Below are 17,584 nucleotides of genomic sequence, written 5' to 3' on the forward strand. Positions count from 1 at the left end.
CACTGGTCCACATGTCTGTGAAATTGAAATTTACTGGCTTCTCCAACAGAGTGTCTCCACACACTTGCTGCTGTGAAGATATTTTACAGAATAGCCAGTCTTGTATCTAAACTTCCTAGAAATCACAGTTCAAGGGAACGAAAAATTTGCAAGTGACAAAATAATTGTTTGTAATTGGGGAGGCATAGCGTAAGGGGGAACGGCAGACATACCGTAGCCCTCCAGATTTTATTTTGATAACCGTAATTTAATGTTAGTTAAATATTGTTTGAAACGGAAATGTATATATTCTTGTTTATGTTCAGTGCAAGTAGGGCAGCCTACATAAGGAACCAAGTATTTATGTAACAGGTATACCTGAATGTGGGTTGATTAGTCAATATACAACGTCTTTTTTTCATGCCAACTCATTAGTAACAGCCAGGCTTGTATTTAGGTAAGTGCTATTCTGTGCTCGAGCACAGGGCGGCAGAATTGAGGGGGCAGCAAAATTTTATTTATTTATTTATTTTAAAGATTCACAATAAAGTAATATTTAAAACTAGCAACTCGCAGAACCCCTCGGAAGCGCGAGAAAATATGTTAATATGTTTAATTCGCTTTAATTACAGTAGTTACTAACTAGCTAGCTTATCTGATTATTTTTAAAAAGTCATGATCTTGAACATCATAAAAACTGATACCGTTAAATTCAGCAATCTCAAAAACTACTAATAAAATAATGAATTCAACACTAATATATATATATATATATATATATATATATATATATATATATATATATATATATATATCGTTTTCGATTACTTTTAAAATCTCGCCCCCTCCCTGGGGAGTGGAGTATGACCTTGAAGTTGAATTAGATTAAAACTGTCACTATTCGTCTCAGCGACTCCAAAAACTGTGAATTCAACTCTAATATTAGTTGTTTTCGATAATTTTTAAATGCCCTCATGTTATTCTTATGGGGACTGTGCACGCCTCAAACCTCGGTCAGGTGTGACCTAGGGACTTGGAACAGGTCATTTCAATAATTTCTCTGAGAACTTTAAAACATTAAAATTTCATGTATCTATCTATTATGGTTCTCGAGTTGAATATCGCTACAAACAGACAGACAGCTTATGCTATTATTAATATAGATGCTATTAAACAATTACTGACCGTGAGCAAGGTAAACAATTATTTTTCTTATCAGTTATCACCAATAACTATTGGTGTCTCACAATGACGTCCACCAATGGATGTCAACCAATTCCAGCTTCAAAATTACTCCCCCGTTAGATCTCTGGTAGGTTACTCTCTCTCTCTCTCTTTGTGGACTCGGGTATCGCTCCCTTTTCACTTCCTGTGGGTTGGTAACTTGGTATCGGTGACAACAATCCCTCCATTGTTATCTCGACATTCCGACAAGTGACACATGTTTGTGTACTTCCAGTGCTTTGTGTGCTAGTTTGTTTATATGCTAGTTTATAATACACTCTCAACTGTGATGTGAAAAAGAGAAAAGCACGAGTTTGTTGTTACTTCTTTGGTATAAAGTTGCGATGGACGGTAGAAAAAAACTAAGTGGGGCGACATATAAACGGAAAGCAGAAGAAAAGAAGCCTAAAGAAGAGGAAACACTTTAAAAAGTAGGGGGCGTCAAATTATTTAGAGCACAGAGGGCGCACAATATATAAATACGGGCCTGATAACAGCTAACACTTAGATAAAGTTCTGTCTAGAAATTTTTTCTGCTGTTAATGTATGTGGCCATAAGCTTTTTTTCTTCTTCTTTCTTTCTTTCTTGGTACGCAGTGGTATAAAGTACTGACCCCTTTCGTGTGAAGTTTTCAAAGAATTGCGAACATGGAAAGCGTCTATTTGAAGGATGTGGTACTTATTGAATCCATATGCTAAGATTAAATTCCAAGTATTGGTCAGAAAATTCTGAGCTGATGTTTGGTGAAACCGGAATTAGAAAGTTAACACGTAAATTCCGCTGAAGTACAGGGGTTGGACAAAAAAATCTAAAACGTTTGCGAAAGTGTGAAAATCATACCTAGTATGCTGTGGGGGCCTCCTTTTGCTTCCAAAACAGCTTGGATACGACGTGGAATGGACGTATACAGTTGAATCGTGGTGTGTGGAATTTTGTACCGTTGTTCCTCCAAAACATGCCCCACTTCCTTAAGGGATGCTGGTGGAGGGTAATGAGACCGAACACCCCTTTTTAACTCAGACCACAATGGCTCATGATGTTCAGATCTGGTGATTGTGAGACCCAGGGGAGGTGTGATAGCTCCTGGCCATGCTCCTCAAATCATGATTTCACCGTTTTTGCAGCGTGACAGGGTGCTAAATCATCTTGGTAGATGCCATCACTATCAGGGAACAATATTTGGACCATGGGTAGAACCTGGTCCCCCAAAATGGCCTCATACGCCTTAGCATTCATCATTCCATGCAGGGCTATGATTGGACCTGCGAAAAAACCACGATATCACTGCCCATACTGTAACACAACCACCCCCATGCTTTACAGTTGGGAGCAGACATTCTGTATCATAGGTCTGTGACGGTGTTTTCCATACGTAAACACAACCGGTTGTTGGAAACAAGGTGAAGGTCGATTCATCGGACAACATTACGTGTTTCCACTGCTCATGAGTCCACGCCTTGCGGTCCTTGCACCGCTGGATACGCCTCTTCGCATTTACTGCTGTGACCAGGGGTTTGGCGATAGCGGCCCTACCATGAATTTTCAATTTATGAAGTTCTCGTCGCACTGTTTTCGATGAAACCGGATTCTGTAGGCCGGAATTTAGTTCAGACGTAATTTTTATTGCAGTGGTCTTCTTTTTAGCTGCTGCAATCCGTTTTAATGCCCTCCGGTCCCTACCTGACAGGAATGTCTTTCGACCACTGTTGTGCTTTGCAGACGTCGTTTGCCCATGAATTGTGTATGCCCTCCTGACATTGGACACAGTGCCTTTCGATACCCCCACAATGTTCACCATTGTTGCCACTGGAGCTCCAACCAGACGGGCACCAACGATCATACCTCTTTGGAAGTCTGTCAGGTCGCCCATTTTACCCGATACTCACAGGTAAACGGGTTACTGCTGACGAAAGAGCAAGGTCCACATGACCAGGATTTAAAAAAAACCGGGTATTTTTGAAAAAACCCAACCCACCTGGGACCATGTGGGTTTTTTTGAAATATTTCACTGTCTTTGGGGTAAAAAGGTTAAAATGTGATTTCCATTTCAAGATTGTCATTGTCACAACTTGCAACATTTTTCTGTTCACTGCTGTTTTGAAAAAATGGCCGCCATTTTGAAATTTGTTATTGGATAGCTGAAAAAATCTATACAGCAAATTTAGAATGTCTCGTGCTTCTACCCTCAAAATTTGAACTTAAAAAGTCCGAAAATTGCACCCTGTAGCATGGATACACGCTATTTTGAATAATGGCCGCCATTTTGAAATTTTATGCCGCCAAAATATATACAGCTAATTTAGTCTTTCGTGCTTCTACTCTGAAAATTTCAACCTGAGACACTGAAAACTGCCCTTTGTAGCGTGGATATCCGCTATTTCTTTTAAAAGAGCCATTTTGTAATTTTACGTTGGTATGCCGCAAAAATCTATGCAGAAAATTTAGAGTGTTTCTAGTTTGTATCCTGAAAATTTAAAAGACCGAAAGTTGAACACTGTGTAGTACAGGCAGACAAATGAACAAATGTAGATCATCCCAGGAGCCTCAGTGACGTTCGCCAAATATGAATACCAAATAGCTATATAAATTTGAAACAAAGACATAATTCATCAAAATGTCTTATATGAAATAAATATTTTTCAACGTAAAATAAATGGTTTTATTGCAGAAGTTCACTTTCGATACTTTGTGTGTTCAATTACGGGAATTTCCCGAGCACTTGTTGCAAGACGGTTCTTTTCTAGTGTTGGCAACTATGGAAAGTAGAAAAACCGGCACCCCCTCAAAATTCCCTATGATATAGGTCTAAGTGAGATGTATCTCTGTTCGGCCCCCCTTTCCCCCCATGGGAAGGAAAATACTATCGTGAACAGAAGTGCATTAGTATTTGTATTCTGCATATCCTTAATACATTCACTAATAAGCCTAATGCTATAAAGTAGGAATGGCCAAAATTTTCGGGATTCCGGAAATTTCACTTTCCGGAATTCAGAATTTTTTCCGAATTCCAGAATTGGCCATCCTTACTATAAATGAGAAACTGAAATCGGCATTGATCTTTATTTATTTATTTATTTATTTATTTTTTATTTATTTTTTTTTTATTTTTGTATTTATCACCACTTCTTTAAAATTATCGAAACAAATGAATAAATTAATCTTTACGTGACAATTTTGGATTTGTAAAATGAAATTAATTCTTTAAACTTACACTTCAACTATAGGAAATTGCTTTAAGAAGTCTTTTTTTTTTTTTTTTTTTTTTATTTTATTTTATTTTATTACTCTCAGTAAATGTATAAAGTTCCTTACAAATAAATTGCAAATTTTCCGTGATATAGTCCCTGTCATCTCTTCAAAATTATGTAAGCAGATGAACAAAATATATTAATCGCTGATAGATGGTGAAAGGTGAGTTTTGGATTTACAGAATGAAAGTTATTTTTTAAATCTATACTTTGAACTAGATACAAGTTTGAAAAAACCGGTCATAAATGGGCTGGTAAGAAGTTTGCACCGGTCACCGGCTTTAATCAAAATAACAGCAATATTTCCGGCCAGGCCGGTAAAAGACCAACCCTATTCTTTTCCGAAAATTAATTTAAAACAATTAACAAAGATAGGCCTATAGTTCACATGTTATAAAGTAAATGTTTCAAAATGTAATAAATGAAATTAAATATCTTCCAGAGTAAAATCAATAGTTTTATTGTTGAAGTATTCATTTCCGATGCTTTGCGCATTCAATTGCGGGAATTTCCCGAACACTTCTTTCACGACAGGTTTTCCCTGAAAATGCAGCTTGCTTTACTGAACATCGAAACTTCAATTAATACTGAAGTTTGAATTCAGCACTTGAAATAGTAAGCGTTACGTGGAGCTCCGAGCATTAAGCTTCTTAATTTTGAAAAGAATTTTTACGCTATTGCTGGTGTTGACTCTACAGAATGCTTATTTGAAAGGTAGCGCCAAATGAGTGTTGTTGAAAAACCAAATTTTACTGAATACTTTTGTTACCACCAAAGGTAAGAAATAATACTAATAGTTTTAGTAATGTATTTACATATTTACTGTTTGTACCGGTACCTATGACCTTAAACCCGACAACGTATGAGGGATAACGTCTCTCAACGGCGCCGAGTCAGCAAGCACACTATTCACGGAAAGTATTTTTCTAAATTATAAAATTGCTTATTTTACTTCAAATAGGCTATAAGTATAATCCACACATTAATTTGTTCTATAATTATCTCAAGCTAAGGGATTTTTTTTTTTTTATTCATTCATTCAGTTTATTCAGAACTTTATAAAGGTCTTATGTTGAATGTTGTTGTCTACCTTAAAGTGGAAGCATCTAATTCGCCTAAAGAAAGTTCAAAATCTGATAAAAATGACTTTCAATGTGATCACCTTAGTTATACCAATAATATACTAACAAAAAGCTCAAAAACCCAGGTGGGTTTTAAGGCGGGTTTTTTTCAGGTGGGTCCAACCCTGCACATGACACATTGAAAACAAAAAACGATCGGCAACCGCAACACGCGTTGTACAGTGGTGGGCCAAAGTTACGTGTCGTGTATGAAGGTTTCTTTTTTTTTTTCTAGCTCCTGTAGAAGAGAATCAGTTCGTGGTTTCCGTGAGTATCTTCAAGAAAATAATGTCCCAGATGTGTTACATCCTCTGAATCGCTTTAGGCTTAATTGCAGTATCTTCAGCGAATATAAAAGAGGGTTCTTGCAGTCGAATATTACACTAACTTCATCTAAGTGACACCTGCTGTACTATGTTGTACACCAATATAGTAGGAAACCTCTCACACAATTTAACCTAGCAAATATGTGGACTCACTGCTGCTCCGAGGTCGTCATTGTGGAATTTGTACAGAAGAAAGCAATGTAGAGACAAGAGGGTATAGCTGGGTCCACATTGAAAATGTGGAAGTGGCTGCAGTAACAAATTCGTGCACCTTTTTCTCCAGAAAAAGAGCCGTGGTCCTAAGTATGTATTATTGCATACTTATTGCAATGTATGTATAAGTATATATTTATGGATTTTATTAAAATAAATAATCGCCTAAAGTTATAAGAATAACTAATCTACACTCCAGAGCAACAGAAAATTATATCGTCATTCATATATTGTGCATTCCAGCTTATCTGCAGAATAAATGTTTAAGAATATGATGTATTTTCAGCTCATCTCATGCGGCATGTCGGTTTAAAGAACAGGGAATGTGAAATTTGTGGGAAAACTTTCTTCACCAACAATGCAAAGTTCAGACACATGCGGTTCCATACTCGAGAAAAACCTTTCAAGGTAAGTCGTTGTTTTCCTTCTTTTACTTTTCTTCAAAACAGTTGCAATTTCCTAAACGTAAAATATCATTAGAAAATATCGTTATTAAAGTAATAATAATAATAATAATAATAATAATAATAATAATAATAATAATAATAATAATAATAATAATAATAATAATAATAATAATAATAATAATAATAATTAGTAAATTGTAGTTGAAAGCTAGTGTTTTTATCTTCTTAATAGGAAAGATCATGGGGTGTTACTCTGATTTCATATCGATACTATGCTCAATCAACTCGTTTTTTCATGTGAAACGATTACGACAAATCCTCGATCGACAGCATGTTTGAATTACGAGCGTTAAAAGTTCAAAATTGAACAGATTAATTTTGCAGAAAGTTTGAAGGAACCACTTCGTGGGATAGACACTTCATTTTTAGTATTGGGATGTTTCTTTCGGTGCCCATCACAGTTGTGAGGTCAAAACATACGTACTTTGCAAGATAAGGTCACTTATTGGTAAGGGGGTGAAGGGTAATGGCGTCTAACAACTTGTAAATTGTCTCCTGTTTGGCACACCGGTTGGATAAGCTAATGAAATGTATTTGGTATCCCTATTCGACTGGATTGTCATTCAAATATCACTTTCCTGTGTGACCACCTCCAAATTGAACAATGACATTTGTCTCCGAAATGCTTTGCCAGACGTACTAAATTCAATGAAAAACGTCGTGCTATTCATAATTAATCTTGTGATAATTTATATTGTGATGTGTTCGCTTTCTTTAGGTAGGAGTGAGACCAATATTTTCTCAAAATGCTATGTCATCAATGTGTTGTTTTGCCCGAATCAACTGTTAAGCAAAAATTTTGTACTTTCCACACTACAACATAGTATCATATGCGGAAAACAAAAATTAGTTTGTTGTTAAAATGAAGATAAAGCAAATAAATTACCCACCACAGGCTGGCACTGATAGTGAATACGAATATCAGTTCATACCACTGGCATTTACTTTGTAGTCAATCGCGGAATTTGGTGTTTCTAACAGATCGCGCAGCGCCAGAGGGCCGGTCGCAGAACTATCCTGAGCGGTACTCTGAACTCTGTCGGTCTATGCTAATGCATTGCGGAAGACGGTGTTTCAATACATCATCGCTTGCTTTTAGTTTTGAGTGAATTGAAATGCTGATTATGGGAAAATATTGATCAAACTCCAGAGAATATTTAAAGATATTCAGCGACAAAATAGACCGAAATTTTTTTTTTTTTTAAAAAAAAAGAAAAATGATCAGTGGGAATGTGCGCTCAAAGCTGTGAACAAAGTGACTTTTATTCTCTAGAAAACTGAAGTTTGCGGACATCGTCACTAGCCGATTGTTTATTTTTTGGCCACACGTATCGTCGAATATCGTTAAATATTCCGTGAAGTTTGGCCACTATTTTCCAACAATCGTCATTAAAATCCATTGAATTTTTTTAAAGAAATAATTGCTAGTGGTAACATATTGAAACACCGTCTTGCGCCCGAGCGTTTCGGAGACAAATGTCATTGTTCAGTTTGAAGGTAGACACACGTGAAAGTAACATTTGAATGACAATACAGTCGAATAGGGGGTGGCAAATATATTTTATCAGCCTATCGACCAGGTGTGCCAAACAGAAGGCAATTTGCTAATTGTAAGACGCTTTTACCCTTCACCTCCTCCCTAATAAATGCCATTATCTTGCAAAATGTGTACGATAATTCTTACTTCAGCACTGTGCTGGGCACCCAAGGAAATCGCCCGATACCAAAAATGAAGCTTATATCTCAAAAAATAATTACTTCAAACTTTTTGAAAAAATCTATTGAATTTTGAACTTTTAACGCTCGTAATTCGAACACGCTTCCAATCAACGATTTCTCCATTTTCGTAATTGTTTCATATGTAGAAACGAGTCGATCGAGCATAGTAACTGTAAGAGGTCAGAGTAGCATCCGACGACCTTCCCTGGTTAGTGTATTTTGTATAGGCTTTAAGCTGGGCTGTCTTCGTTTCTAATAACACTAAGTAAAATAACATTTTTTGTAACTGTAAATAAATAGTAATAATAATTATAAAGAAAAAGGTAAATTTAGATTCAGTTTCTGTCAAAGGTTTTTCCAATCCGTTATCTTTAATCATATGCGTAACATTGTCTTTAATCATCTGCGTATAAGGTGGGATCTGAAGTGCTCCACGGAAATTGAACCCAGGACCTCATGAATCAAAGACATACGCCATAGCCACTGAGTGTTGCTGTTATGATTGGTTGGATTACAGTTTAGCGTTCTTTTTCAGCACCACGGTTGTATGAGACCAAACCACCGTCGTCATCTCAGGTTAGCAATCTCGATTGCTTTTACGCAACTTTCCACCCTTCCTATTCTGGGTCAGATTTGTCATTTCCTTGTATATCTTCTTCCCTATATCTTGTATTATTTTATCCGTATATTTCAATCTCGGCTTTCTTCGAAGTATTTTTCCCTTCTACAATTCCCTTCAAAGTCATTTGATGTATTGTTTCGGTGTTAAACTACATTTGGAATAAATAAAATAAAATAAATAAATAAATTAAAAAAAAAACGAAAAGTGTTCAAGAGAAATTTCAATTTCTCACACAAAACTATTTGTTCAGACTGCTGTGAAAAATAAACGAATAGGCTTAAACAAATAATCAAAAGTAAAAGTAAATTAAAAAAAAAAAAATCTTCTGTTATTCCGAATTTTCTAATAGCTAAATACTAACACCACTTCTAGTAGTGATAGGCAGAAACTTTTCAGCAGCCCTCGTACGACTGAAATTGTGAACAACAATGAGCATTTACTAATCAGTAAACACTTTCAGAATGTACATACAGTAAGTATAGAGAGTATATCTTTGAGCATTTGGTTTAATGGAACAGTAAGATGTGCTAAACATCAAGAAATTTAAATTTTTGAATGAAACTGTTGATGATATTGTTTCAGTTTTTATCCAATTTCCTTTCATTCATGTTTAGTTTAGGATTTTTCTTTTAATGTAATGAGGTTCATACACCTTCCTTTCTTTTGAGAAGTTGTTTGGTGGATAATGCCGAATATTGTGGTTGGACATCCCTAAATATTTTGACAACCTAATTGAAGTACTGTAATCAAATTTCAATCAAAACTTTTAAGTTACTTTGAAAGTCATCACACCTTGTTATTTCGTGGAAGGCAATGCTCAAGGATTCCTCTCTCAAAAGAACAACTGGACTCTGGAGCTTGAAAATGTGTGAAGTATACAACACTTATTACATGTATACGAGGGTCGTCAATATGTTTTTTGCGACTGCTTATTTTAGGAAACAAGAAGCAGTTCGACGGTGCGAGGTCAGGAGAATATGGCGAATGGGGCAGTAATCGGTAGCCGAGGCTTTGTACAAGATAGGCGGGCTTTGTAGGCGGAAGTCCACTAAGAGGGGAACTTCTTTGGTGAGCATGCCACGGCGCTTTACTCTCAGGACATCACGAAGTTTTTCTAGCACATCCTTATAGTAATATGTACTGTGCCTGTCACACGATGTCCATTGGTTAGGTGATTAGTAAGAATAACATCCTTGCAATTCCAGAAATTGCTGAACAAGATCCACCATCTCTCAGCTCGTTCTTCATACTCACATATCTACATTTTAGCTTTCCATGTTTTAGTAGTGCTTCAGGATGGGCACATGTCACCGTAAACAGTTTTCATCTTCTTCAGATGTAGGAACTTATTACTACTCACTATTCTACTTTTGACAGTTCCGACACTTTCACTATTTCCACATCGCCCACAATTTTGAACCTAGAGTCATGAAAGTTCATAATTAGTATCATTTCATACTTTCATCTAACTAGCTACAATGTTTCTATACGAGGGCAGAAACATATTGACCGACCCTCGTATTCTGTGAGTGCTCTGCAGACAATGATTATACTTTGTTTCTGTATAAAGAAGCTATAAAAATCTGTGGATTTAATTTTAACTATTAAAAATGTGAGTTTTCTTGTAGAGCTAGTTTTCTTTCCGTACATCGTAAACCGACGAAGGGAAGGTAATTCTTGAAAACCTTGACAGGATAAATATACAGGCATAATAAAGTCACTTTTATTAATAATTAATAATGTAATGTTCCTGACACTCCTTATTACATTTAGTAGATATTGCGATCATTTATTTGTATTTCTCATCTGCTCCCTTTAACTTATAGTGTATAACTGCTGGACTTAAAGATTTCCTTTGATTTGTTTTGTAGTGTGATATATGTGGAAGGCAATTCGCAGACTGCAGCAACTGTAAGAAACATAAAAGACAACATGAAAATCCGAAACCAAAGGGATCGTCGACGAGAAAAACACCTGTAACGAATAATAAAGCAGATAATGCCGTGGAAGAACAGAAGTCGTCTACAACGTACACCAGCTTGAAAAGTTTCCTAGAGTCAGGCGTCGAAACGCTGACCGCATCCAAAGAAGACGAGATAGGTGTCGAGTATGTGACGGTGGTGTCTGCGGACAACAAAGGTGCTGTTGTACCTAGTGATGCATTTCCACTGCCGTCAGATGCGTTTATGTTAGTGAATGATATCCATGAACTGGAGAATGCTGCTGGAAGTATTCAACAGGATGAAACCATTATGTTAGTTCCTCCATCAATGCATTTGGATGTTAATGGAACGTTCGAGGTTCTGAAACCATTTTCAACGCTCCCTACGTACGCTCCAAGCGATAGCAGGGATCTGGAGGAGGGCATTAGTTTGGAAACGAGGAGTGAGTATTTAACATTACACGGACCGTCTGCGTCGGAAACGATCCTTTGCTTGAACGCCTGCTAGAATTGATTATAGTGAAGCTCACTGAAGAAGTAATACTAGTCATAAAAAGAGTTCTACTTTCAAAACTGCCGAAGAGTAAAGAGTGATACTACAGTTTTTGTTACTTAAGCTATCCATTGTTAATGCTTCATTGTGTCCAAGTAGTTCATTTCTGTGGTCTCAGTAGGAGCATGAGGCAATTGGGAGGCTTTTTGAGTCAAGAAATAGTGAACTAGAAAGAATGCATTGCGAGTTAATGCACGATCATTTATCATCAAGTTCAATGTGCGCCATCTCATTAGACAATTCCTTGTGGGTTATACTAAGTAGTATGAAACAGATGAGTCCAAACTCACGGATCAATCAGTCTCGAGCACAATATTTGAGCGCGAGCTCATTGTGGTAAATAGGAAGCACGGTGGCTCAGTGATAGAGCGCTTACCTCTGGTGCATGGGGTCCCTGGTTCGATCCCCGACCAAGTGTGTGTGTGGTGGACAACATCGTGTTCGTGGGTTTTCTTGGGATACCCCTGTTTTTTTCATTCTATCAATTCTTCCCTCATCATTCACGTGCTTTAATAATCGTCTCCCTGAGCCTAACAAGCGTAATCGTGGTAAGTTAAGCTCAAAGATTTCATTTCCTGTAGAGGTAAATAGATTCGAGATCGAGCTGACATGAGCCTCATTGAAGATAGCAGTCTGAATCCTGATTTCAAAATGGCCGTCTCTGGTACAAAGCAGATATATGTGTCGAGAGATATTTCCGAGAAAGTTTACATTCTAGTCTTATGAAAAGATCCTAATCTCCCAGCCCAGCAATTAGCAGTGCGCTGAAAATTGATCATTTTGTTAAAATAGAACTTTATCATTAGGCCAGGGTTCTCAAAGCTGTAGTCGTTAAGTCAGAAAGGAGAAACGCAAGCTATTGTAAAGATGATGGGCTAAAAATTCATCTGCGTCGTAAATGCGAACTCGGGGACCACATGCTTCAAAAACACATGCGTTCTAGAACAATAAAGGGAGCAAGGAGTTGAGGTTTACGAAGAATGGCATGAGGTTAAAAAAAGGTTGAGAACCTATACGCTCTCTTTCTGTCTTAAATATGAATCAATAAGAGTATCGATAGGTTTCTACATTACCTATTTCTTCCAAAGTGAATTTTTGTATCAACAGTTCGAGTTATATGGTTCCAATTGTCGTGATCTGTGGAGAAAATAGATCTGGAAAAAAATTAGAAATCAAAACCATTTTGGTTTGTAATTCAGATATTGTGGACGGAGCCAACTGGGTATTTTACCTTAGAGTTGCATATTATTTTCCTATGTTGACTCAGTTTGTTCTACCGATATTTAATTCGCTAAAATATCTGCGAACTTCTTCAGGGCCATGCAATTTCAACTTCTTAGCGGCGTGCGAATTTATTACATTTTCTGTTGATTTATCTTATTTTTTAAATACTTGGGGAACATCAGTGTATTACCACAAGTTAGTAATCTGTGTTAAGAATTCTTCATCAACAAAAAAGATTCTTGGCGATATTATATTAAATACAGTATTAAATAAACACATTTTAGTATTGAGTTCGAACAAATAAGTTTAGTGTTTTCACAGTTTTAGTGTGAGTTTTAAATATTCAAATAATAATACAAATAATATAATAAAACGTAGGAAATCCTCACGCGCGTACTATTTGAAACAGCATTGCCCCGCACAAATTTAGTCTTAATTAGAAAAGAATACGCAACTCTAAAGTAAAATAGTTTCATTTTATACCAATATGTTAAGTAAAATAAAATTAAATCATTAACGTTTTATTGCGCTAACAGTTGCTCTGATTTCTTTCTATATCAAATTTCCGCTTTTGGCCAAAGACGAAGCTAACTAGTTTTTGGACTCATCACTTGGATTCCAATGTATCGTTATTTAGTGTATTTTACTGTATGCTTACTACAATTATTGTTTACAATGCAATTCTACAAAACAGTTTTATTGCTTTCCTAGTAAATTGCGAGTTGAGGTTATTTCAGCACATTTGACAGTGATATACATGAATATAGCTCCACTTTTAGCCGGGAGTAACTAGTACATCATTGTAAGATGCCTTCACTGGAATCGAGTGGGATTTTCCAGCATATGTAAATTAACTGCAGTACCTCCGTTGCTTGCCACCTGCGAATTGAGATAACTCACTAAAAGATGCTAATGATTCCAGCGTATAGGGATTGTTCGTCCGAAATTGTGCGAACGGAGCGCCATCTGCACAGTAAATGCATATAAAAGCAATGCTATAGAGAAAAACAAGTACGTTTAGTTAAAATATACATTTTACAGAAGATGAGAATAATCCGAAAGATTTTGTATTTCATTATGTCTTGTTTATTGAGTACTAGCAGCGTTCACCCCGCTTCGCTGCGGTCACCCCGGAACGCAATAAACTTTGTTACTTAGATAATTTTTACTTTTTCGCTTTCAAGTGATATGATAAAAACCATAGAAGATTGCAGTAAATGTTAACATTATATCGCCTGTCATTTATGTTAACCCGCCGAGTGACACGGTCATGCGGGTTGCATATAAATACGTTTATTTTTACCTATGATGAACTAACAAAGGATTTGTACGTTATGGACACTTGAATGGTCAATTATCTCAAGACACTGGTAATTAAAAATTAAAGTGATATGATAAAAACCATCTAGGGTCCAAATCCTAATAACCTCCCAAAAATGAAAGAAATTGGTTCAGCCGTATTAGCGTGATGAGGGAACAAAGGATTTGTGCGTTCTCTTTTATAATATAGATATATTCAACATTGTTCCTACTAATGAAGATAGGCTTCGGGAGAAGATAAAACCCGTGACTACACATATGTTCCAAATCATTCTTGTTAAAGCCTAACATTTTATATTATATATTTGTCATAGTATTTGTGGGCGTGTTATAATGTGGAGTGATACGTATGAAGTGGGCAGTGATGCGTCTTCGTGCCTCCCTGGAGCAGAGCTCATCGGCAACAAAAGAATGGAAATTCTTTCTGATTAAGGGAAAATTTTAATATGTTCTTATTGCTTTCTCAAGAACTCAAGGTAAGAATTTTCAAGCACAAAATTTCACATTGAATATTTCTAATTCGCATTTCGGATCCAGTGGAGGCACTTGAGTCAGCAGCTTTCATTCGTATCGGTTCCAGTGTAGACACAGTTTAAAAGTATTCATAGATTCCGAAAATTTTCCTTTTAAATGCTGTGGAACCTGAGAGAATGGAAATGAAATGTGACTTTGTCACATTATTGGTGGTGAATTTGTATTTATTTATTTATTTATTTACTTTTTACATTAATATGATTAAAACAAATGCTTTAATAATGGTCAAAATACGGGAAGTACGTACTTTCCAATATATATCGTAGTATTTTGTTAGTTGCCGCTAACAATCTAAGGATTTGAGCTAATGAGGAAGCTAAGGATTTAAAATTGTATGATTCATCTTAGCTTTTCAATTATTTTTATTTATTTATTTATTTATTTTAATTAAAGAATTTGGAGAGATTCCTGTTTAAGCTTCCCAATGTTCATGTGTATTTTACAGGTGATTTTTTATTTAATGTAAACAGTTTTTATGTAGGTAGGTAGTAACACTATTCCTCGGATTTTATTTAATTGGACGGTGTTATGCATCAATTTGACCAAGCACCAAAACATGGTTCTGAGACATTGAAAGAAACACAATCATGTTACCATTACGATCCAGTACTTGGCGCTTGGTCGAATAGCTTTTCCTGAACGTTTAAGGAAATAGTAGGGTTTCCAACATTTTTAAAACATTATTTACATTGTCTCCTACACACTGATGTAAAAATCTCGAAAATCGGAAAATGGCGCTCGGTCAATTGATGCATAACACAGTCCAATTGATGATATCCGAATTATATGAATTATGTGCTAAAAATTTTACTTTAATGGTGGATATATATATATATATATATATATTGTAAGATACAGTCACAAACTTTTTTTACTTGTATATATATATTATTTATATTTTATTTAAGGAGTATTAATATTTATAATTTACATCATATATGAAGATCTGATGTCAATACTTTTCAGCAGTAATATCATGTGATATTAGTGTATGATCAACTTGTAGATTTATTTTCTCTTGAAGAAATGGTTAATAATTTTTGTACTCGTTGAACATGCAATATTTTCAATGATTACCCTTTTTAAATAAGCTACTATTTTACATTATACCTAGGTATAATATTAAAGGGGGGGGGGGGGGAAGCTATCAAGAACAACTAGAATTATTGTATCTTTTTAAGAGGCCCCATTACGGCGAAATTAAAATACCGCTAGTTTTACAATAATTGGGTGATATCTTCAAATAGATAAAAGATAATCTAAAAGTGGAACAGGAGCTCGCTAGACAATATTATTTTATATGAGATACCGTTATCACGACTCATGCTTTCAGATTTCTAGCCATTTAGAAAATCGGCATTTATTTTCGCGTTTCTAAATGGCTGCAAACGGAAAGCTACTAGGTGACTCGTGATAACGGTACCTCATGCAAAATAATTTTGTGTAGCGCGCTCTTGTTCCACTTTTTGATTATCTTTTATCTATTTGAATATATCACATAATTACTGTAAAATTAGCGGTATTTTTTATTTTGCAGTGATAAGGCCTCTTAACAATGAAATTTCAACAAACTAATCTGTTTGAGTTAAGTGTGACAGTTTTGTGTAAAAATTTGCTCGTTATAAAAGCAAGAAAATATGCTGAAAATTAATTTTTAAACAATGCAGGGTTGAAATCGTTAGTTTTCGATATGTGATAATTTATGATTCGGAAAATGAATCAAAGAGTTCGGAATTGTATATTCAAATGCTTCTTGTAATGAGATTGTAATTTTACTTTGTACAGAGATACTACAGTGTTTTTCTTGTCTTTAAAGGATCATACATAATGAAGAATCACATGTTCATGTTCGAGTACCAGTCTTACCCTGTATCTTTATTTTATTATTATTATTATTATTATTATTATTATTTGTGTGTGTGTATGTGATTGTATGAGATGTGTGTGTATTCATACTGTTTCAGTGTTCTCTACTTCATATGATTGTATGAGATCTAGCGATCACGCCCTTCTAATCAACTCGACATCTCAGGCGTGAAACTTCCTTTGCCTGTGATTTCTACAGTAAGGTTTTGGTGTTAGCGTCAAAACTAGAATTTTGGAGTTACTGGTTATTCCAATGTTGATATGGTATGACATTTCAAGTCGAAATTGGCCAGTAAGAATTGCAAGCTCATACACACACACACACACATGTACCACCAATACGTAAAATGGCGGATAACGGGGCAATTAATTGGAAACAAAAGGTTGAAGATCAGTGAGTCTTAAAGACAATTGCATGCATTTTGATACAAGATAGGGTTCTGTATAAACAGAAAATTTATAGTTTTACAAGTTTGAAACTAATGGTTCTCTATTGCCAAAAGAATCCTAATCGCGTGATTGACTCAAAGTCTGTCTAAATTAACAAAATGCACTTGTTTTCAGTGAGGTCGTGTGTCGAAAGATAGTAATGATGAATTTAAAGATTCGTTTTACAAGAAGTTGTGAGATCACATTAAACACATTCGTCATTAGGAACAATTTGCCAGCCTATAAAGAGTAACTTCGTACCATATTTAACAGAAGCAAGAGTGATGTGTAAAAATATATCGATAACCATCACGTAATTCCAGTACAGTCTAGCTAATTTTTGTTCTGTTCTTTATTCTGCACATTTTCGTTGTACAGATACTTCGAAATAAATTTAAAAAAAAAAGTGCATACAACTTCCTACACGTTCTTTTATCAGTAACTAGAACGAATTTATCTACTTGAATGTATGTTTATTTATCTTAACGTAAAAAGAAAGCGACGGTATTTGATTCTCTGTAAGGTATCGGAAACTGCGTCCACAGTTGGCCAGTTGGTTCCAGTTATTAACCATAGAAAAGGTAGAAAGGGAATCCGCACTTTTGAGCAGGAAATATGCAACGCTATGGCTTGAAAATAGAGATGCAGGTATTCCATGTCTTTTTGGAATACCGACTGTACATTTAATGATTTGCTCAATTATTTATTTTTGTTGTTAGTACCTAATGTAAACGAGGATTGTGAACGTAATGTAATGTAAACTTAAATCATACTTCATACTTATTTTGTATAAAAC

The 17,584-nt window shown here is 35.6% G+C and overlaps 1 protein-coding gene across 1 annotated transcript in view; it reads left to right on the plus strand.

Moving 5' to 3' along the window:
* LOC145684043 (uncharacterized) overlaps nucleotides 1-17,181 on the plus strand; it is a 29,429-nt gene extending 12,248 nt beyond the window's left edge. Inside the window, exons 4-5 of the mRNA XM_081755874.1 lie at nucleotides 6,399-6,520; nucleotides 10,792-17,181. Coding sequence (XP_081612000.1) covers nucleotides 6,399-6,520; nucleotides 10,792-11,370 — 701 coding nt within the window. The 3' untranslated portion in view covers nucleotides 11,371-17,181. The remainder of the gene's footprint in view (nucleotides 1-6,398; nucleotides 6,521-10,791) is intronic.
* The last annotated feature ends 403 nt before the right edge of the window (nucleotides 17,182-17,584 follow it).

The sequence above is a fragment of the Thermobia domestica genome, chromosome 4 (assembly GCF_964235325.1).
Source record: "Thermobia domestica chromosome 4, izTheDome1.hap1.1, whole genome shotgun sequence".
In the NCBI taxonomy this organism is placed as follows: Eukaryota; Metazoa; Arthropoda; class Insecta; order Zygentoma; family Lepismatidae; genus Thermobia; species Thermobia domestica.